The 23030-nt window shown below is 44.9% G+C and overlaps 1 protein-coding gene across 7 annotated transcripts in view; it reads left to right on the top strand.

Annotated features, from left to right (window-relative positions):
• The window catches only part of Foxp1 (forkhead box P1), a 396466-nt gene that overhangs the window by 361558 nt on the left and 11878 nt on the right, over positions 1-23030 (top strand). For 5 of the 7 annotated variants that reach the window (XM_026788254.1, XM_026788253.1, XM_026788260.1 and 2 more), the window contains 6 exons: positions 5802-5885; positions 14484-14685; positions 14793-14872; positions 15505-15606; positions 18599-18720; positions 20511-20580. In XM_026788254.1, coding sequence (XP_026644055.1) covers positions 5802-5885; positions 14484-14685; positions 14793-14872; positions 15505-15606; positions 18599-18720; positions 20511-20580 — 660 coding nt within the window. The remainder of the gene's footprint in view (positions 1-5801; positions 5886-14483; positions 14686-14792; positions 14873-15504; positions 15607-18598; positions 18721-20510; positions 20581-23030) is intronic. The other 2 variants (XM_026788256.1, XM_026788255.1) reach the window with 1 other exon arrangement.

The following is a 23030-nucleotide window of genomic DNA, read 5'->3' as shown; positions in this document are numbered from 1 at the left end:
AGTCAGTTGGCCCCTGTTTGAAAGACTGGGCTAGAGGAAATTGTCAGTAGTTAGATTCCATGCACACTGTCACTGCTTCCCATCTACTAACTGTACTGAAGCACTGGATGGACAAGGGGCCAATGCAGTTTAGCAGTAGGGAAGGAAGGCTAGCATGCCTCTAATGCCGTAGTAAGCATTAGAGTTTCCTGTGCAGGGGACAGTAGCAGAGACTGTTAACGAGGTTGTTAACGAGGTTCTAGGTTAAGACAGCCACTTGAGAATGTACTCCGATTGTACAGAAGAGATTGAAAGCATAAAAATACAGTTCTTTTTCCAAAGGAATCTAGCCGATCACCACCAATTAGAGTGGCCGGCCATCCCAGCCTGCCCCCTCTCCCCCCAGGTTTGAGGAAATTCCCAGGACCTAGGATTTGCAGTTTAAAAACTGGGTCAGACCTAGCCAAGATAGGATCAGCTGATCATTCCACTACTGTGGGAGGGATGATATGTTGTTCTATGTCCTGCTTGCGCATAGCTCAGAGGGGTCTGGAGCATCTCTTGGATAGCTGTTGGCTTTCTTGTCCCTGAGGCTTTGCACCCACAGTTTATCAACTCTCTCCATTAAGAACGTTGTCCACTTGCCCTGATTCTCACCTATTTTTATGGAAGGATTGGAAGTCAGTCTGTGGGGTGTATCTACTGGACCTGCTTATTGTAAGACTTCTCCGTGGTCTTTTGAAGGGAATATTCTGTCTGTAGGGATTTTAGTTATCATTGACATATAAGAGTCAAAGATACCATGTTCATTTCCTGCCCAACAGATCAGGACACTGAATTGCTTAGAGCAGTGGTTGTCAACCTTCCTAATGCTGTGACCCTTTGATACAGTTCCTCGTGTAGTGGGCACCCTCACTGTAAAATTGCTACTACAGGACTGTAATTTTGCTATTGTTATGACTTGTAATATATATCTGTTATGCACCATGGTCTTAGGCAACACCTGTGAAAGGGTCCTTCGACCCCCCTCAAAGGGGTTGTGGCCCGCAGCTTGAGGACCACTAGCTTAGAACATCAAGTTACCCTGTCGCAAGCTAGCGGTGAATGGTAGGAAGAACCCCACCCCAGCCTGGTCACCATTGTATTTCTTGCATGCCTCCTATAGCGCCTTCCCCAGGCACACTGCCCAGGGACTCTGGACTCAGTGGGAAGTGTGGTAACTTTTCCACACTGGAAACTGTAATCTGTGCAGAAGTTGTCAGCAGAGAGAGAAGTGCACAGGTTTCAGTAGCAGGGGGAGACATTAATCCTGACACAAATTAATTACAGTATGGGCTTTGCATGTGATTACCCCACCATTAGCGGGGCTATTTGTAATCACACCCGCTCTCTAGAACTTCAGCAAATATATTAACTGTAATGTGTCCCCCTTTGGCCCTTGCTAACCGCGTCTGTGGCCGCCCTCATGTGGGCATCTCATACAGAGCAGCAGCCTCGGAGAACCTCTTGCCTCTCCTGAGCAAGCTCAGAGAGTGTGAGGGACACCAAAGGCCCCAACATTACTCTGACCTCCTGTGCCTGAGGTTTTGAGGCTGGAGCCAGGGAAAGGGAGAGGGGGCGTCTGGGTTTCTCACTTCCACGTTCTTCTTTGAAAAACCAAGACGCTGATTTTTTTTTTCATCATTTAAAATCCCGCCTAAGTCTGCAAGCATTAGGATTCCGAGACTGTGACTGAGTGTTAGTATGTGTCTGCCTTAAATGTCAAGAGAGTCTTTAATAGCAACATCTGAGGAGTGTTAAGATGACAAGGGAACACAGGGAAATTCTTGAGTTGGGGTGAAATGAGCCGTGGGTCACCCACTAGCTGAACACAGCAGCTGATGGCTAGGAGGTCTTCCTCAGTCTGTCCCGGTGCTGAATTCAGAAGGCACGCCAATGGCTGTGGCTGGGTACGGGGTTTCTGCTTGGCAGCTGACCAGGTTGGTATAGGAGAGGTTGAGTTGTGTTCCTTGCTTCCAGAGACTCCTATTTAGGGTGTGTGGGTTTGATTTCTGACCCCTCATTCCATTTTGCTTTGGTCATGTGCAGTTGAGGAAGCAGTGTAACTGGGTACTTTCTGTCAAAGTCAGGTTTGTCTGTTGGTCATCGGTGCGTAAAAAGCATGCTCTGAAAGTGAAATTGTCACTGTTGAAGTCCATGGAAGAGCAGGGTCACCCAGACTCCATTGCTTTTACGTGTACTCTTGTAGTCCTTACAAAAGCGCAGACTTCCTGTTTCCTCTCTTGAGAAGTGGCTTAACAGACTTACCTAAAGGCTCAAAGTTCAGTGGTGGTCTCTTTGGGATCTCAGTCCCTCCTGTTCCTCGGCTGGGTTGCTTGCTACCTCTGTCCATGCCACCCCTTTGCCAGTGGTGTCATAAGTCAGGCCGAGGAGTGGTAGAGGGAAGATTTTTGTCATTCGAGGAAGGTCCCAGCAGAGAGTGACCGGTCCCTTTGGGTAAAGCTAACCGAGCATTCTAAAGCAGGATTCTAGCCTTACTTCTGCCCTGTCTTGGTACTGTGGCCTTACAGGTGTTCATCCTATGTGCCTCAGTTTCCCTAATTGCAGTATATGAGTCAAGGGGACCCCGAGCCATGGTGATCTTTATTTCTGTCCAAGCGGGATGAGTGACTCCTGCCTTCTCCTCATCTGTCCTTAAGAGCAGCGGCACTCTCCCGAGTTGACCCTCATTTCAGTGGAGGTCTGTGTGACAGTGACAGGAGCGGCCAGCTCGCCCTGACAGCAGTCCTCCTGACGGCAGCAGAAGGAAGATGGCGAGGGAACCCCAAACTCTGCTCCCTTCTCTCTGACAGAAGCCTGTGCTGGATCTCCCTGGGTTTTGTCTTTGCAGACCCTGAGTGGAGTGTCTTTGCCCCTTATGAGAGGTGTTGGAGCAGTGCGCAGGTTCTGAGCACCCACGCCTGTCTAAAGCCCAGTTTGAGGCATGGAGAATAGAACAGGGGTGACTTATAGCATCCAATGGAGAAAAATCAGTCGCCCTGGGCTGAGGGCAAGATACAGCCAGGCCCAGAGAGAAATCTATCAGAGTTTGACACCATCTTCCCTTGCTTTCTGTCCTGTTCCTGTCTGTAAAACAAGGGGCGCATTTCTCTCCACACCTAGACTCACAGCTGACTTCATTACACCCCATTATGTGGATCCTGATTCCAAAGATATACCCAGCCAGTGTAGACTAGACTGATTTAATTTCTCCTAAAAAAAAATCGCAGCAGGTATTTTTAACCTCCATGAAGCATTCATTAGTCGCTGCACCGAGCTGGCTCTGTACAGAACTCATGTTCAGAACGACCCTACGAGTCAAAGACGAGCAGTCCATATTTAGAAGCAAGAATGGAGTGCTCGGAAGGATTGTAGAATGTGCTCAGAGGCCAGAATTTGAACACAGCACAGCAGGAGAGCATGTCCATTATCTACTTCCATTCTGCATCTTTCAGGAGCACTGGTCCACAGACTAGCTAATTCCAACGAGCACTGCTCAGGAACACCAGCCAGTGAAACCCATTGTCCTGCCTGTGTGTCACCTACTGGGGAACACTCTCAAGAACAATTCCCTCTTGACATCACAGCATACACACACACACACACACACACACACACACACACACACACACACATTTAATTTACCAGCCAGATTGCTAGTTGGCTTTGTAGAATTTCTTAACTCCCTTCTCTTGGCTTCTCGTGGAATTCCAGGAGAAAGAGAATACTAAGGGTATATGCCCTACCGTAAGGTGTCTGTGTTCTCACGTTATGTAGTGAAGTGATGCTGGAATAGTTGATTGTGCTGTGGAGTTTGTGGGACAGTTCCCAGTGGTAGTAAGCTTCAGGGTGTGGGTGTGGTCCTGTGCACACAGTGTCCTTGCTCTCGTCTGTTGGAAGGTCAGGCTCCGTGGGGAAGGAGAGGATCTTGCCTGGTGCTGGGGCTTTAACTTTTTGTTTTTTCCTTTTACCATACTTATCCCTTGTAATTGCTACATCGGAGCTGTTGACCCTTCAATTAAGTCACAATTAATATTGAGCAGACTATTCAGTAAATACTACCTCTCACCCCTTCATTTGTGTTGTTCAGCACAGGCAGTCTGCTTACTTCATGTTTTTAGAAAGAGTGACATGTGTGGCTAAATTCCTTTCTGCCCCATGATAGTTTTCAAAACAAACTTTAAAAAATCAAAAGGCATCTCAGAGTAGTTTTAGTATATACATACATACATACATATATATATATATATCTCAAAACCAAAAAGAAAAAAAAACCAACAAAAAGCCCTTAGGGCACTTAACGCAAAAAAAAAAAAAAAGCGAATAACCGTAGAAAAATGCTATTCCCAACATTTTAATTGTTTTGTCTGAGCCACTCCGAAAACCCAAATTCCTTTGGCATTATGTGTTTCGAGAATCTTAGTTTGGCAGTTCAATAATGCACCAAAGAACAGAGGATGAGTAACATAAAGTAGACCCTAATATGGTGTCATTTTCATTTCCTGTTTGTTGAAAGATAAACACTAACACTGTAAGGCTCCCCCCCCTCTACTTCTTCTTCCTAATTTATTCCTCCCTGAACCACAAGGGAATAAAAAGAAATAAAAACTCAAATGTGATATGGCTGTTGACTGAGCCAGCCGGTGGGGAAGAGACAGGCGCATGTTTTCCTCTGCCATTGCAGCCGGTCCCTTTCTCTGCCTTCCCCTGACTCCTGAGCCCCTACCTCCTGTCTCCCCACCACTAGAAATAACTTGGTTAAAAATGTGAAGTGGGTTTAATTTTGGCATAATTTTAGACTTAAAAAAAAACCCTGCTTCCTAAAGATTTAAAGTCAACTCTGAGGTATTAAAGGAATAGATTCCCCACTTGCCTCTAAGGCGTTGTTTTGGACAAGCTATCTGTGAAGCTTTTGAAGAAACACACTTGTGCAAAATATCGCCCTCCTTCCCATGTCTACATTGTCCCTTCATGCCACATCTCTTTCCTCTACTGTATTTTATTTTGGGGAACATATTACATACTACTTATCGAAAAGTCATCATGAGATGTCCCTGTGCCCACTTCTGGTGATCTGGCAACATTATCACTATATCAGAATGTTCCAAGCCAGCATAATGGTTCTAGCATGTAATGAATAGAGATTTCCCACTCCGTCCATCCAGTTAGAAACCTCTGTGACTTCAGAAGATAACTTTTCATGGAATGAAGAGACTGAGGTTATTGAAAAAAAAAATCTAGCGGGGACTCAGAGATTGAACACCCGAATACAGGAAACTAATTGTTCAACTAAACATGGGAACCCATCAGTCCTGGTATCCCTGCTCCTCCCGTCTGTTGTCACCTGCCAGTCCTGGTAAGACAGACTCGGCTAACTTTGCACAGGTGTATCCAGCTGCCCGTGAGTTTGTCCACAACCACAACAGATGAGTTTATGAGTCTGAGGTAGCTGCTCTCTTCCCGTGGCCTCCTCATGAATCAGCTTGGCTAATGGGCATGATTCACGCTTGCCTTTGAGCTGTCCATGTTCCCTGGGACTCCTTGGTGCCAGCAGGTCTAGAATGTCCCAGTTAAAGTCTAATACACCTCGTGTTGGGAAATCTCACACCAACACCTCCGGTTACTTAGACTTTGGCAGGGGTTCCTATAGATTTCAAATGATGAAGCAATAAAAATGATTCTATCATGCGCTGTGGTTAGCTGGGATATGCACAGTTTGGGGTATTCAAAAGAGCCACACATCTGTATTCAAAGACATAAACGAAGCCTTTTCTTCCCATTAGCTTGCGAAAGACAAAGAGCGCCTGCAAGCCATGATGACCCACCTGCATGTGAAGTCTACGGAACCCAAAGCTGCCCCTCAGCCCGTAAGTACTGGTCCCCACCTGGGGAAATAGCACCACAAACTAGTGGTGTTCCTTCTCTGTCTCTGACCTCAAGCACTGGGAGACTAGCTCCAGAGGGCCCAGGGTGAATGCCGAAGTCCTCCTTCACCTGGTTCTTTCTGGCCTTTCGTAGAGAAGGCAGGCAGGATGCTAGGCACGGGGGGACTAGAATGGGACAGACATCATATTCATCCTAGGTTTTTAAAAGTCTCCTTTGCTTGTCTTATTTCCCCGTACTGGGCCTCTCAGTTGAGATCTAGTAGGCCCATGATCCCTAGAACAAACGTCCTGCCTTGAACCTCGTTCTTTACCGTGAACTGATCTCATCAGCACCGGTATCACTCACAATTTCTGGAAGTCTCCTCGTAGCTTTAGTTGATTATTCAAAATGGAGGCCATGCCTTGGTTCCTGATTTTTAAGATTTGTAAAATTTAAAGGTACACTGACTTTATTTGATTTTGCCGGGAGTCCCTGTGTGAAAATTAATTGAGCGTTGACAATCTATAGTTAGTAGCAGCAATTTTAATCAACATGCAATGATGCAGCATAATGGCAAAGTATTGGTTTATCTGTTTTGACTGATTTTTTTTCTATAAATAAAGCAAACATACACCCCTATATGTATGATGTATGGTGATAGAAATAAAACGGAGTCAGACTATTAACCCAGTGAATATGGTAGCCTGCCAAGATGCAGTTGGCAGACAGAATTAATGTCTGAAGCAGAACACATTACTGAGATACAGGACATAAAATCATTAAACACTCCGTGCATCCATTTTTACTGAGAAAGAGTCTTAGCTTCCGTGTACCTCACGGTAAATGGCTGCAGCAAAGAATGGGTAAGCTACCAAAAAAGAGAAAGGCCGGGGAAAGAGCCAAACCATTTGGGGCTGTCCCCACCTGTCTCTTCTTTTCCATGAGTGCTGGGAAGAACCCAAACCCAGCTGAGCAAATTAGTACTGCCCTGACATGATGTCATGACCAGCGGCAAAGGTGACCTCTCTGAAAGTCCTCAGTGGCTTTAGTGAAGTGCCTCCCCCTGACTGAAGACTCCGATTCTTCACACCTAGCAACAAGGAGAGAATGAGATTGTCTCCATCTTCCTCCGTGGAGTACAAGTAGCCATGATAGAGTCATGACTGAGTGTAGCACTCTGGTAATGCGCCGTTTTGAGTCAAGCCAGAGGAGGAATCCACATAAAGAGATGGAACTACAGAGTCCCTTGGAGTCCTCAGCGGGTAATGGGGCCTGGGACTAGCTATGAGCATCACATATATAAGACACATGGGCCCAAGAGAACCCTTGATGCTCTGCGTCCCTGCGGACCTGTGCTAAGCAGCCAATAAACAAGAGAGAAGCAGCTGGGGGTGAGGGAATGAGCAGGGAAGGAAGGTTTGTCTTGATTAGTATTGAAAAAAAAATGTTTTACATTCTAGAAAATTATAACTTTGAAGGGGACCTCCTACTAAATTTATTTTTAACTGCTCTATTGAAAATTCTCCACCACTAGTCAACATTATCTCTTAGTAGCTCAGCACAGTATTTCTTTATTAAAAGAAATAGGCACGAATATTTTTGACTGAAAAATTAATAGCTTTTGAATTCATACACAGCGGGTTTTCTTTTGCAAAGAAGTCCAATATCGCTGCACAGCACTTCTGTAACCATTTATTTAGCGTCCAAGTCAAACCTTTGACAGCTAGAGCGCTGCTACAAGCCAGTATAAAGAACTCCAAGATGTAAACCAACAATAGCCCGTCTGTGTGAGGTTTGCCATTGTCAAATACATAGATTGTTTGGATTAGTTTATGTAAATGTACTGTTGTATTACCCTTTGGAAGAAAAATCACATTTGTGTATGAAAAGTGGTTCCCCTCACAGGCAGCATTATAAATTCCTTATCCTTTAACTTACATGTAAGAAGTAAAAATTGGTGCCTGACACGTAGATATTGTGTGACACTCTGTTGTCGGAGTGAACCTGCCTCCTTTTCATTTATTGGAAAATAGAAAATTTTATTATAGATACCATCTTATAAATCAGGAATTATTAAAATATGTATAGGTGAGGCATTGGAAAATTAATTATAAAAGATAGACGTGTAATGTTTTGCATAAATTTTCACTTCCTTGCCAAAAGAAAAGAAAGAGAGAAAAAAAAGGCCCATGCATATTTCAGACCCCTTGATGCTTTCAACTTTAGGGACTTGGAGCTATCTGGTGACTGATCCTAACATTCAGACTATTCCCTGTAGCCTGTAATTAATTTATTCCACCCTAAATAATAGAATGGCTGGTGAGCATTTGAACGAGTATCATTCTCAAATCTGTGGTTTGAAATAAGAAGTCACCGAGTTTCATATCTAACCATAGATGGGGACTTCCACGTTACAGCCTTGCCAGTGGGTTTATGAAGTTGTTTCTTTTTCCATTTCTGTTTAAAAGGAACTTGGTTTATTTTAAAAAGTCTTAGTCACTAAGTGATAGAATGCATAGCTGTAAATGTTGCCCTTCGCTAAATGCCAGTTGGGTGTTAAGTGTCTTTTGTATCCAGTGGTCTACCGTGTCCCCATTTCCTCCCATTCGAGAGCTGCTGACACATTTTCAGGGGGTTCTTGCATCAACCCAGAGATGCATTTTTTCTGGATCCCAGCATGGGGTACATCTTTAGGCTTGGATAGTGACAGGGTGTGCACATTTCCAAGATAATGCCCAAGGGTATAGGCAAGGCTCCGAGGTCCACCCACAATGGACTGCAAGCGTATGGCTTGTGGGAACAGTATATCCCTGGTCTTATGTCCTGCTGCCTCCCTGGGTAGCATGTCTTCCGATGGTCATCACATCTCTTTTCTCAGAATTGGAATTCCTGAATTTAGAAGTCCAGCCATTCATCAAGGGTTAGTTACTTGGCTAACTAACTGAATAGTAACATACTGAATATGGTCAAATGGGAAAGGCCTATACTTGCTACAGAGGTGTTTGGAGTCTTGTGAACAAGCTACCAAATCGTTGCCTTAATATATCTACACATATGTATACACATACACACATAGATTATTTGTTGCATAGAGAATGCTGTATGCGACTAGGAAAAATGACCTGAGAAAACGATGTGTTGTTTTGAAACCTAAAAGCTGAATAGAAGGGAAAGAGGTCAGAGGTCAGCTTCCCGGCTCTTGCCCCTGGTAGGCAATGAATCCACAGATCTGTGTGCCCGAGGATGGCAGCTGGGAGAGGAACATGGACCATGGGGGTCCGAATGGAGGAAAGATGGGAATCACCAACCTTAGAATTCCACTCTCCTTCGAGCCAGGCCCAGCATGGAAATGGCCTAGCCAGAATGTAGTAAGTTCTAGCAGTTAGGTACCAAGAGAGACAAGGCTGTTGTTGACATATGTTTACAATAGCCAAATTTGTTGTAGTTTAAGATTTAAAAGTTCTTCTGTTTCCCACGGAAAGAGAAGCAACAGCAAAAAAGGAGAAAATAGTCTGCTGTTCCTTTGTTCCAAACCGAGTTCCATTCCCAGAGTGAGCAGCACAATGTCGGGTCTATACTTAACTCCATGCAGAATTGGCTGAGATGTAACTCAACCCAGAAGGACAACAAAAGGAAACATGTCTGTGTTAGGACTTTATTAAGTTGTCAGTGACTTCTTACAAAGCCATTTTGCTACGCTGTTGTTGGGGGTGTGCTGTGTAAACCTCCCTTCATAATGGGGAGGGGGAGCATCTTCTCTTTGGGGATTCCTGCACTCATGAGAACTACTCCCCAGGCCTGGAGAAACCACATTCTTTGAGATTTGGTGGGCAAGTACTTACAACACAGGTAGGGAAGCCTACTTTATGAAAAAATTTGTAAGACGCTTTTGGAATGAAGTGCAGCTGGGGGCTTTCCTTTTTGCACATTTTCTTTGACTCTAACTATAGCAATTAGGGCTGTTTTGAAATAGTTTTTTTAGCTCCTATGAAAACAGAGTGGTCCCTCCATCCCCTTGAAAAAAAAAGAGCCTGTGAACTTCAAGGGCTAGGTGACCAGGTGTGGGCCTTGGAGCAGCGATGCTGGCCTGTCATAAAGAGGGACTCTCAAATACAGCACACAAAAGCTGTTTCATAGACTGCTTTTTGTTAAGTCCCCCTTGTCACCTCAGCTCAGGTTTGTTGTTCATGTCCCTGCCAGGAGTGCCACCCTCTGAGTCTCTAGAAAAAGCCAGGCTCCCATCAGAGCACAGAGTCCTTCCCAGAGGTCTCCCCCCTGCCGCCCACTGCCCTGCCCTCTGTCCATGGAATCTGAACTTGGTGATTCATGCCTACAAAGGCAGCCTCCAGTCTCAGAACATTGCAGGTGAGGGCAGGACCTGAGGCTCTCAGGGGCTCATCCAGCCAACAGTAGAGAAACCAGTTGGGCGAGCCGAAGTCCCTCCTGTGCACTGCTGGTCTCTTGGTGTTTTGGTTTCAGGTTTTTCTTTTGTTCTCAGAATCTGTTTTCATGAGAAGCAAGAGCACAAACAAAAACAATATTCTTGTGGGAATATTCCCTAACAAGTCTGCTTCTGTCTGGGGTTTGCGTCAGCTCAGCGGCTTGCTTATTTTTTATTTTGTAAGATGCGAGTGACTCATCACCCTTCCACTGGAGGGGAGTGTGCTGTGGAAAAACTAAAGATTGATTTTTGTTTTTAGAAAGGACAAAAGTACAATATCGGCTAGCTGATAATTGTGAAATTTTCAACAGTAGAAACTTCCAGGAAAGTCCTTCAGTAACCAAACTGAGGTAAAAGACAGGGCTTGAGAGCACAGTTGTTTGTATTTTTATTTAAAAGCTAAGAGCCTGCAGCAACTTTTAAGTGACATAAGAAATGAGCTGCTGGCCAGAGTTTGAAAGAGATTATCTTTGCTGAAATCATCCCTGCGGTGGCAACTTGCCATGGAGAAAAATATCTGCGTTACTAGCTTTTCTAAACATAGCAACCTCTTCTTACATAGAAAATGAAGACAATGAGAAAAATGGGCTTTCCATCGGGGAAAGAAACCCTCCCAGTCCAATCCCTTCCTGCTCCATGCCCTGGAAAAAAAAATCAAAAATCTCTTTTAAACCCTTACCTACACTTAGAAACATGGAACACCAAGGATTTCCTTCCTCCTTGGTGATTGTCTAAAGATTTAATAATTTACAATCAAGATGCATGTCTTTCTCACTCATTTCTCCAACTTGTTCAGAACACTGATTCGGCTCAGCTGTCTTCCCAACAAGCGCTGGAGTTCCTCCTGTCTCTGTCTTCCCAGGGCTGGCATTATAGGCATGGACTGTCACTCCTGTGGGTGCTGGGGAGGTGACCTCGGGTCTACATTTTTGGGCAGGCTTTTTCCTGAATGAACCACCTCCACCCCCTACCCCGTGCTCCAATGTGTTTTTATAAGCCTGAGGTAGCTCATTATTATTTTGTTTTCAACATGTTTGGTAGAGTCCTTCATTGTAAGAGCAGGCTTTATGTGAACACAGTGTGTTTTGAGTCCTTCCCGGTACCCCGTCCCCTTTCCTCGGAAGGATGGCTTCTCCCCTAGACGCACATGTGATCACTAGACAGAAGTTCCAAAGTTGAGAAACTCGCACGGCACAGCAGCTGCCAGGGTTGGGTCTCATTAACTTGCCGGGCCGCTCTTCTGATGGTCTTGCATGGCGGAGCTTCCTCTGTGCGGAGTTCCCAGCTTTTTGTTCCTCCCTCTCAGGCTACAGCCATGTTTAATTTAGAGTCCAGGCTCCTTTGGCAAATTAGCAATTAGAACAATTTTGTGGGAATATGTATATGTGTCATTAGTTTTTCTGCAAATTAATAGCAAGGGCAGAGGTCAGGCAGAAATTTTCCACTTGACTGAAGCCCTTCCATTGAGACTTGGCACTTGGGTTTGGAATGGCCGCAGCTGCTCCCAGACACCCTTTTCCTCTAGGAACTGTCGTTTAATTAGTTTACCTCATAGCCATCATTACAAATATTACTGTCTCCCCTCCCTGAAATAAAATTACTGTTTCTACAAAATATTCCAGCGACATTGTGCACCACTGCACACGGATGGTGGGGTCAGTCGAATGCACCATTTAATCATTAGATCACCTCCATCCGCATCTTCTAATTAGAGTCCTTACAATACATTTTTATCTGGTAATTAGCTGAGATTGGCTGCTTCCTCTGTGGCTTATTAGAGACAGCCCAGCAGTGGGTGTGAATCACGGTGTCATTTGTCAAGCCTGGTAAACCCCTCTCTTCGGGCTCACTGTTTATTTCCAGTTCCTACCTACCTTTGAAAGCATCCAGAAAATTCAGCCTGCATCACCCTCTTCCTGGGCTGGGCAAACCCAGAGGGATCTGTTTTCTCACTGTTGCTGTCTCTAGCAGAACTGGTCCAACTATTAAGCCCCTTATACAAGCTGCAAGAGTCCGATTCGTGCCCATCGGATGGCATGTCTCTCAGTGTGGGTTCATCCCAGATCCCGCCATTCAGAAAGATGGCCTTGCACCTGCTGAATGGTTCCATAGGATCTGCCGAACTTCCTCATAAACCGGAAGGGAGCAAGTGGACTCTCGCGTTTATCATTTTCATTGTCTTGGAGAAAGCCGGGATGCATGAGCTAATGTTTTTAGGCTGAAAGAAGTCAAGAAATAGGGTGAGGCCCCAGAGTTGCTGTCTGGTTTTTTTGTGTGTCCTTTTTCAGCATGAAGCACTTCAAGGACAGAGGTTCTGTGGTTTAGTCCTGCTTCCAGGCCTTGGTAATATTTCTTGGTAATATTTCTTGGTAATATTCCAGGTTCTTGGTAATATTTATTGTCATTTGTAAGCAACGATAAAAGCTGTTCATGGAAGCTCTTCCCAAAGGAAGCGTAACGGAGAAGTAGGGATGGCTGTGGTGCTGAGGTTAGACGTGCATTAGGCAGGAGTAGAGAGTACAGAAGCTGTACTTCCGTACAAGGGTGTGGTTGGACTTTGGGTCTGGGTGAGGGGATGGACAAGCTTCTCTTTCATTCTCCATAAACCGTGAGCGATTTGTAGAACCGTGCGAATGAAGTGAAGCCTCTTGGGAAAGGCATCTTAGAGCGTATACTTTTGTAAATGATACCTGTGGCTTTCCGAAACCTCCTCGTGTGCTTAGGCTATACGGCAGCTGAATGATCAAAGTTAGGTGATTAGGATCTAAGGCCCGAGGGGAGGAAGAGGTCGGCCTTTGCTCTTCTCCATTGGCATCTTGCTCTGCCCTGTCCCTGGCCTCTACTCTGAGCTATTAGCATTTGCTTAGCAGCGTGTGTTCCAGTTAGCTTTCCAGCCTTGCCCCCGCTTGCTGAAGGTCAGAAAAGGTATGCCATCTCCCCAGCTTGCTGTGCTTGGGCACTAGGGGCTTGTGGTGTGCTGAGTCAGAATTTCACACTGAACATAGGAAAGCCGAGCTGAAACCTCCCAGTCCACTGTTTAGCTCAGAGCACTAAATTTGGGTTTTTCTGTTAATGTTCCTTTTATGACATCCGATCTTTCCTTTCCTTCCCTTGGAACTTAATGCCCAGGGTCTCTTTGATGTCTAGTGTGTGAATCTTTCATTCACACACATTTTGTGGTCTCTTTCATTCCTAGTGGGTGAATTAAGATTGAATCTGACCAACACACTGGAGCAAAGGACTCGCTTTTAACACCCTCCATAAATAATACTTGTGCTTAATGTTGAATCTGACAATGACAAAGCAGACATTATGGTGACTGCTTTGAAATGGGGTGTGATAAAATATGGCCAAGTAAACGTGTACTCTGTAGAAGTTTCTTGAATTTGGGAGAGGTTCTCTGAGTATTTGATCCGTGCATAAACATGACAGGAAATACTAGGTTCTTCTGCATTGTCAGACTCAAGGGAGTTCCTGTCCAGACATTCTTCCCATCGGTGTAAGAACTGTAAGAAAATACGAAGTAGAATGGAAGGAAAGATGTTCATGCACGCTGCTCTACAATGCTTCAGATAACATTAGCTTCCATAGTTGGCCTGTTTAAAACTTTACAAAGCAACCAAATGTTACAACTTTATAAGAATAGATATGGGCTTCCTGAGTCAGCGCCACTGACGAGTGGGAGCCACCGTTCCTCATGCGCCACCCCCCTCCCCTACCCCGGGTCTATTCAGTTTCGTGATGGACTCAAGCCTCATAACTTCTTGCAGGTCTCTCGTGACTCAGAGCCCTAAGTGGCCACTTAGGAAATCTGTTGCAGTTTTAAGGAGGGAGGGAGGGAAGTCTCAGGCAGCAGCCCAGCTTTCGAGTTCTGGTGGTACACTGCCGAGAGTCACCCGGGCCAGGCCAGGTTTATACCACTGTAGGCCAGCTGGGTGTTCCTTCAGTCCTCAGCCTCGCTGGCATGCAAAGGAGAATACCTTTAATTAGAAGTGAATCCTCTGGCGACATACCAATTTCGCGAGGCAACCCTTGCCAGGTGTCCGCCTATCTTTCCTACGGGACGAGAGAGGTTTTCTTGGTTGCTTGGGTTTCTGTTGTCGTTTGATTTGGTTTGGCTTTTCTCAAGTCCTTCTAACCAGCATTGTTCTCCTTACAGCTGAATCTGGTATCAAGTGTCACCCTCTCCAAGTCCGCCTCAGAGGCTTCTCCACAGAGCTTACCTCATACTCCAACAACCCCAACCGCCCCGCTAACTCCTGTCACCCAAGGCCCCTCTGTCATCACCACCACCAGCATGCACACGGTGGGACCGATCCGCAGGCGGTACTCAGACAAATACAACGTGCCCATTTCTTCAGGTAGCTACTCTGTCTTTGCCTGGGGCCGCATGGGGAATCTGCGGTTTGTGTCGATGAGCCTCTTGTTAAAAAGTGATCATTAATAGGACGATGATTCTTATATTTAGCAGATATTGCGCAGAACCAAGAATTTTATAAGAATGCAGAAGTTAGACCACCATTCACGTATGCATCCTTAATTAGGCAGGTAAGTAAATAACACAGCTCACGAAAGGCTGTCCAAAAGGTGAACGTGGCTTATATGATATTGATGAAGAAGATTTAAAACCGCTTAGTATGCAAGCATGCTAAAACCTTTTCTATAAGGTTTTTTAAAACTGCAATATATAACATAATTGCTTTTGATTAAGTATTACAATACGATGTGATTATTAGGGAATTCATTTCACACAACAGTGAGAATGAGGCTGTTTAAAGATGGCAAGTCAATTATCACAAAGCTACAGTAATCTCTGATCCCTAGAATTAATCTGAGCTCTAAATAATTACTGAGTTTTAATCAGCTAGTGAAATGTTTTGCATTTCTCTTTGATTCTGCTTTATGAATGACTAATAAATTAATATTTCTGCACGGAAACAGAAATAAAAAACTCCAAACAATTAGATAATTTTATTTCGAGTTTTGCTATTGAACTGTTTAAATACAACCATTAATCTTCGATCATTTTGTGAAGGCTGTCTGAGGGGTTTGCTGCAAATTCCCGTTTCTAGGTTGTTTGTCTTTTTTGGCTTCGTTTTGTTTTGCATCTTCACGAACAGTCACACGCTTCTGCCAGCTGGATCATAAATTACCTTCTCTGGGTCCCTTTCGCTTTGCAGGCCATTCTCGAATCTCCAGAAAAGCAGCTAACACTAAACGAAATCTATAACTGGTTCACACGAATGTTTGCTTACTTCCGACGCAATGCAGCCACGTGGAAGGTAGGTTTCGTGGTCTTGCATTTGACCTTTAGAGGACGGAGGTTCTAGTGGAGAAAATTTGGTTACTGGCTGATGAGAATATTCTCTTTGCCCTGGGGATGTGCCTGGGAGAAGGGTTTTTGTTGTGTTGGAATGTTCAAATGGAAGAGGCACTCTGCCCCCACCCCCTCCAAGAGAGTTGAGGATAGACCGGCTGGAGAGTTCTCTGTAGGAAAAAGAGATGACACCGTGACCCTTAGCTCTGAGGTTGGCCTTATTGCTTACACAAACCACATGTCATTCATGAGTGGGTAACTGAGAGTCATTTACAGGGGTGCGCTTAGGAACCTAGAGACACATCCAAACCGAATCAATCCTTCAGTGGTTAGATCCCAGCTCACCAACCGCACAGTAGAGGAAGCTGTGTAATCCATGGCCTCACAGTAAGAAGGGTGGTTACTGAAGAATGCACGGTTTCCCATTCTGGGGCTCAGGGTTACCCCGAGGAAGAAAGGTGATTTCCCCACTATGTGATATGACACCGTTTGCCGCAGAACAGGTCAGATTCCATAACTCTGCTAGGTAACCCCCTAAAAGCGCTAGGAGCCCCTTTTAGCTTTCACTGGCTCTTATTCCATTGAGCCTTTCCAGGTAGGCATGGTGGTGCATGCTAGCAATCCCAGCATTTGCGAAGTAGGAAGGTTATGAGTACAAGGCCAGGCTGGCTTACACAAATAGCCGTCACAACTTTTTTCAGCTTCCTATCTTTAATTTCTGGCACTCTGCCAAGAAGATCTTTTTAGTACCACCTAGTCTTTAGGCTTTGTCCTGATCCGTAATTTCAACAGGTGCTGCTATTACAGGAAACAACTTCCTTAATTTAATCGGAGGAAACCTGCTTTGGTTTTCTCGCATTCTATAAGAAAATGAGTATAGGCCCAGGATTAATTCAGTAGCCACATGGGGGCTGACGGGAAACTGTGTTGTCGAGCTGAGCCCCTTTCCCAGCCTGCCTCAGGAGAGAAAATACAAAGGCTCTTTGGCTACAAATCTTTTAAAAATTTAAGAAGTCGAAGCGTGAAGTAGGCATTTCCTTCAAATTGCTTTTTTATAAATACCAAATGATCACATTGAAAAATAATTGCCGTTGTGGGTATGAATTTCAACTTCCATCTCCCGTTTTCAGCTTTGCAAAGTAAAGGCAGAAGTGGTGCTAATACAAACATCTCATAGATGTGCCCATTGACTCATCAATGTAGATAATTTTCGCTCTGCGTCCTTACTGGGACAATCATCTGAAGACAAAATGAAGTAATGTCATTCATCTTTTCTTTTTCTTAAAAACAAAAACAAAACTCTTGATTTTTGTGGTTTCTTTCTGTTTTAATATCTAGCCCTCAAAATCATACAGTCATTCTTTCATCAGAAATGGCCTCTGGGGTCTTTCAGTTTTTGTGTATTTTGATACTTGGGTAAAATTTTGAACAATGGTTGACGCTGCCTTGTTCCCCAGCTACCTCGCATGTGTGTCCATGTGCTGTCTTGGTTTTGAAAGGTAACTGGCTTTATTTTCTTCTCTCTCCTCCTTACTGTTGGAGGAGATAATTCTCCATGAAATGGAGAGAAGAAATTATTTCCCTAAAAGCTAAGTTGCATTTATATGCGCAGAGCTTTGTTCTTAAGCAACTCATCGAAAAGTTTTTCAACCAAGGATAGATACCCTTTGAATAGTCATGCTGGTATCACGAATCTCCGTCCAGCTACACTCAGAGGCCGCCTGTGGGCTCATTCTGGCACACACATCATCACATACGTAATCAAATTTATCCCGTTGTTCTCTCAGTACTGTTATCACAGAGAAGAATAACTTTTAGGTAGCCCGAATCCTCTTTGTCACCAACTGTCATTGTCCAGAAATCTCAGAGACCTTTCAGAGTTGCAAGATTTGCCACCAAGAGAGCAAATTGCTGTAGGAGAAGAGTGTAGCCTGTCTCAACGGGCTTCTATATCAAGTGCCAAAGGCTCAATAGACGTGTCAGCTTCCTCTGCCCCCACTGAGCCACTCATTCTATATGAGAAAACTGATGGAACCCATTGTCATAGTCTCGAGTGCATCATTGAGTCAGCCAGGCAGGACTGAAGTGTATGTATCCAGTTTGGTTATCCAGTTAGGGTTGTGGGTTTTCCTGGAGACTTTTAAAGCCCTTCACACTAGAATTAAGAACACCCCCTTTTTGTTAGCTGTGAGGATCCCACTTAGCAATGGCCAACGATGACTTCTAAGCATAGAAACCAGCCGCAAGAACATAGTCGTTTTGCCATTGAGAGTCCCACTGGTGTGTTCTTGGCATTTGCTCAATTACTAAAAACTGTTCTTCTGCGTGATTACCCATGTTCATAAACATTCTGGAAGGTAAGGCTTAGCTTGATGGTACAGACTGACCCCTTGGTGCTGAGGCTGCCCCCCTAATCATCTTGGCTATACCCCTTGGGACTCTCGGTGGTAAAACCTTATCTAGAACTTCCCTTAATAAAGCCTGTGCGCGGTTTCTAAGGCAGATATTGCTTTGGAGTTAAAAGTGTTCGCCTTTCATGATTTAAAAATAAATGCCTTTTTATGAATCCCATAAAGATGGGGCTGTAAAGAACAGCTTTCGTACTGTATACAGCTCCTGGTTTTGACATTGTTTTAACAGTATTTTAGATTTATGTGGAGGGACCTTGCTTGGGGCTTGCATGCATATTTACCAGTGTGTCTTCTGGTCACATGGTACCAGAGATTAGGCTTCAATGCCAGAGTACCGTTAACTCATAATTTGGTGTTTTTCTCAGAAAAGACACTCAAAGAGGGTCCTCCACGGGGGGGGGAGGGGGTGTTGACTACAGCTCTGGGGGATGGTCTTACAGATTGGGGAGGGGGGCTGAATGTACTGCTATGTTTTTTTTTCTATTTTTTGGAGTCTTTTCTTATAGAAAAAAAATGTCAATGTTCTCTCTTTTATACTTGCTGCAGAATGCAGTGCGTCATAATCTTAGTCTTCACAAGTGTTTTGTGCGAGTAGAGAACGTTAAAGGGGCAGTATGGACAGTGGATGAAGTAGAGTTCCAAAAACGGAGGCCACAAAAGATCAGTGGGTACGTCCGCCATGTTTGAACTTCTTAGCCCAGCTCGGATTGTGCTACCAAGTGTACCGTAGAGGCTGCTAGGCGGCGTCAGACCAAAGAACTGGTTTTCGTGTTGTCTCAGTTAAGGGAAACGAAAGAGCATTTCATCCCTCCTGTCTCGTATACCCACCAGTCCCCCTGCCCCTGCTTGCTGGTCTCTGTGACATCCCATGCTGGTAGCTTTTAGGCGGCGATGCATATTAACCCTCACAAGCCATTTGCTTATGCTTATTGCATTTTATTTTCTTTTTCCTGTTCCCTGTATTGGATGTCTGTTCCGCCCCCAACCCCGTCTCCTTTTGTTGCCACTCCATCTCCTTTGCTGCTGCTCCTATCCCAGGGTGCCATTCGCACCAACCTCTCACTGCATAAGTGCTTTATCAGAGTAGAGGATGAGTTTGGGTCCTTTTGGACAGTTGATGATGAAGAGTTTAGACGTGGCCGCCATATTCAACGAGGCCGTCCTCGCAAATACTGCCCCGGTGAAAACTCTGACGAGCTTGGCGCACAGTAAGAGCCTTTACTTGCTTTGTTCTTTTGTTTCTGCTGTTGCTTTGGCTTTGCATGGTTGACTCATCCCATGTAGTATGACATTTCACCCCAGAGCAGTGCCACAGCTTTCTGCAACAGAGACTAAACGGTGTGATTTGTACATGTACCTCGCTCGTTTCTCTTTGGAACGCCAGTGCCTAGAATGATGCTTTTTTTTTTTTTTTAAAAAAATGTCTTTGTTAATGCCAATGATTGACTGTATCTTGATTCAGCAGCTCACGGGGACCCTCAAAGCTAGTTACTTCCTGTGCTACCCACCGTCCCTGCAAGCGAAAGGAAATGATGGTTACTAGAGAGAGGGGGGGGGAGGGAGGGAGGGATGGATGGATGGATGGATAGATAGATAGATAGATAGATAGATAGAGCCATGATTTTTCCCCATGTGAACACTCAAGTAATAATAATTATGAGTAACTGAAAAATATACCTAGCAAGCTAGACATTGGGGTGCATGCCTATGATGACAGCCCCCAGGAGGCCGAGGCAGGAGGACTGCACATTCCAGCACAGCCTGGACTTTAGCGAGAGAACCTGTCTCCAAAACTGAAAAGTCCTAAGCACGGGGACGAAAAAGATTGATAATGTCATTTCCTTCAAAGTCTGTTGATAAATGAACCCCATTACCTTCTGGAAGCCACACTTTCCCTCAGTATGTCCAGTGTAATTTTGTAGTGTTTTTATTTTAACTGGGGGCAGATATCTTTTTCTTTAAAAAAAAAAAAAAAAAAAAGGTACCTTGACTTCTTTTACCTAGTCAACAGGCATAACACCGAATTAGAATGGGATGTACAGCAGGGAGAGTAGTGCCATTCCTCTAGCGGTCAGGACCAAGTTCAAGTAAGAGTGGAGCCTCTGAGCAGAGGCTCCTCGTGCAGTCCCAGGCAGCCTGCCCCCGGTGCCAGGCTCTCTCCTTCCTACGGAAGTCTGGGCTGCAGCTAACCCTTTGCAGACTGGCCTCCGAGGGAAATACCCCCTGTGTTAGAATCTAAGACAGCGTCTCCTGGGCCAACAGCCCAGTTCATCCCCACCGTCTTCACCCAGACCAACCCTGAGAAACGGAGAAGCTTGAGCTTTCCCTTCAGTGCGGTGACTGGGAGGGGGGGAATCCCAAATGTGGAGAGGCTACCAGCGAACTTGAAAACAGAACGTCGTGAGGCCCCCTGGGTCGATTGCATTTAACTCTGAGTTTCTGTCTTTTTCTTGCACAGTAACCCTTCCCTTATTAAAAACATGCAGAGCAGCCACGCCTACTGCACACCTCTCAATGCAGCTTTACAGGTAAGATTAACGGCCGTCCCCAATCCGCAGCACCGGCACAGGGCTCCCCCACTCATTTCAAAATATATTAGCCTCGCTCTAATTAGATATTAAATTTTAATTCCGTTAAACTTTTTTCTTAAGTGCACAAAGCATCGTTCTCCCCGGAGGCAAACACATCGGGCTGCTTCAGCATTAGCAGGATGCTCAGCATTTTGAATATTGTGGCAAAAAAAAAAATTAAAAGTTCACTTATTAATATTTATCAGCAGTATCATAATTTCCATCCTCTTATTTCAGAATTTCACTTGAGGCAAAAATACCACAAGTGTAATTACTCCAGCACAGCTATTAATGTGCTGGATGATAGGCCACCGTGTCACGTGACCTTCCATTGTTCACAGGTTTAAAGAGAAAGTGAGGCGTTATTCAAGTCCACTTCAACACCTTTCTTTTCTGTGGGAGTGGGGTCTGGGTTTGTTTCCTCTTGTGTAAGTCAGCTGTTGAAACAACAGAAAGCTCAAGGAAAGTAGACGTTTCCAGGCAGTTGTTCACAAAAACCTAGTCGTGGTCGTGTAGAATGTTTGTTTCCTACTTGCGCGTAAATCACGTCTTACCTCAGTGAGAGTCCTAGAAGGTGTGTACCCTAGGCGTGAGCGACGGGAAGGGAAATCTGTGTGCCTGTCTAGCCAGTCTTAAGTTTCTCGTTCCTCACAGTTACCACATCACCAAGCTATGTCTAAAATGAGCAGAGTATCTGGTATCACTTCTTTTAAATACCTAATTCCATACCCAGATTTCCCTTAAGAGCTCGGAGGTAGCCAGGATCCTTGGAGCCATTGTTTCTATTTAGGAAAAAACCCACCTTGACCATTCTAGAAGACAGGCCAAAAAAGAATCTTGCAGCATTTCCATCACATAGGCCGCAGACAAATCTCTCTTCAGCCAGGGCAGACTCCCAGCACCGTTCAGTGCCTTTACTGTAGCGCCCCATAATAGGGTGTCGAATTCAGTGATGTCTCGGTAGTGTTAGGGTCCTGCAGAAACGCCCAAGTGAAGGCAGAAATAGAGAAACAAACGCCCCAAAAGGGATGCCAGTGGGGAAAGGCTTGGAACACATGGCTACGTGGGAACTGGATGGGGGAGGAAGAGGCATTGGCAGCAGCCCGACTCTTGCTACTTGCTAAACAAACATTGACAGAGCCCCTATTCTGCATGCCACAGACCTGCCTTCCAGCTCACCCGCAGCACCCTAACGCTCCTCGTAGATAACGTGCCCTGGCACAGTTCAAGGCAGACCCACTGAACTGAGCGTCTTAGTAATTCTATTTATTTCCCTTTAGCCTGAACTAAATTTACTAGGAGCAGCTACTTTCTGCGCTTCTTTTAATTACTTGTGGTTTACGTAGTAACTTTAGAAGGGTAAACGAGAGCTGCTTACACGCCGCCACTGTAAATACCATGCATTAGAACTTATTTTCCCTGGAGTCTTGTGAAGTACGAATTTAAAGGCGGCTCTGTGTGGAATGGTATTAAAATTACAAGCACATTTTACATTCATGAGACGGAAAGGGGAAAAAAAATAAGGATCCTCATCCTTTGGATTCCCTTAACTATGCGACTAATTTCAATTAGCGTGCTTTATCGTTACAGACGTGCGCGTTCATGCTCTGTCTCTGAGACCTTTGTTTTTGTGCCCACTGCACACTTCCGTGTTTCCCCTGCTCACCCAAAACTGTCCTGCCGCTTTCCAGGAACCCTTTAAGGAGTATCTCCTTTGCCCCTCCTCTTGAATTTGGATTCCCCACCAGTAGACAGCCAGTCATCCAAGACAGCTTCCTGCCATGCAAATTAAATAAAGACCCCACCAGCAGGCCTTCCTTTCCATTATCACCCACTTCCATTTTCAAGGCGAGTAAAAATAACAGTGCAACAATATCTTTTAAAAAAAATTACTAGAGCGACATAACGGCATGATATACAATTTATAAAATAGGACAGCAGAATCCACTACAGAAATAAAACATGGGGCTCGGGACAGATTGCATTATGCTCTGAAAAAGTGAAGTAACTACGGGTAACTGTAAAGCTTCATATTTATAGACTGCCTTTTCCCCGGGGAGCGCAGAGCAGTTAACGTTCCAGAAGCCGTGGTTCTTGCAGACTCGCGTGCCATCACTTAAGAACCTTTGTGTTCCTGACAGAGGTGCCAGTTTGCGAGGAAGCCACACACTGTGCCCGGGATCATTTATGTAATTAAGTCCATTATAAACATTGTGACCCATCTGCTCCTAAGAGCATCAGTGACAGGAAGGACCTGTTAGAAGGCGATGATGTATGGGATGCTCTGGTCCTTCACTCCGCGAAGGACTGTTGAAGAGGCACAGTGGTGGGCCAGGTTCCAGTGCCTTCCTATAGCCCAGTGACTAGTGTTTCGTTTAAAGAAACAAGACTGGTTGTCTGTACTGACA

This window comes from Microtus ochrogaster, unplaced genomic scaffold, assembly GCF_000317375.1.
Source record: "Microtus ochrogaster isolate Prairie Vole_2 unplaced genomic scaffold, MicOch1.0 UNK1, whole genome shotgun sequence".
NCBI classification, from domain to species: domain Eukaryota; kingdom Metazoa; phylum Chordata; class Mammalia; order Rodentia; family Cricetidae; genus Microtus; species Microtus ochrogaster.
This window is presented reverse-complemented; position numbering and strand designations above follow the sequence as displayed.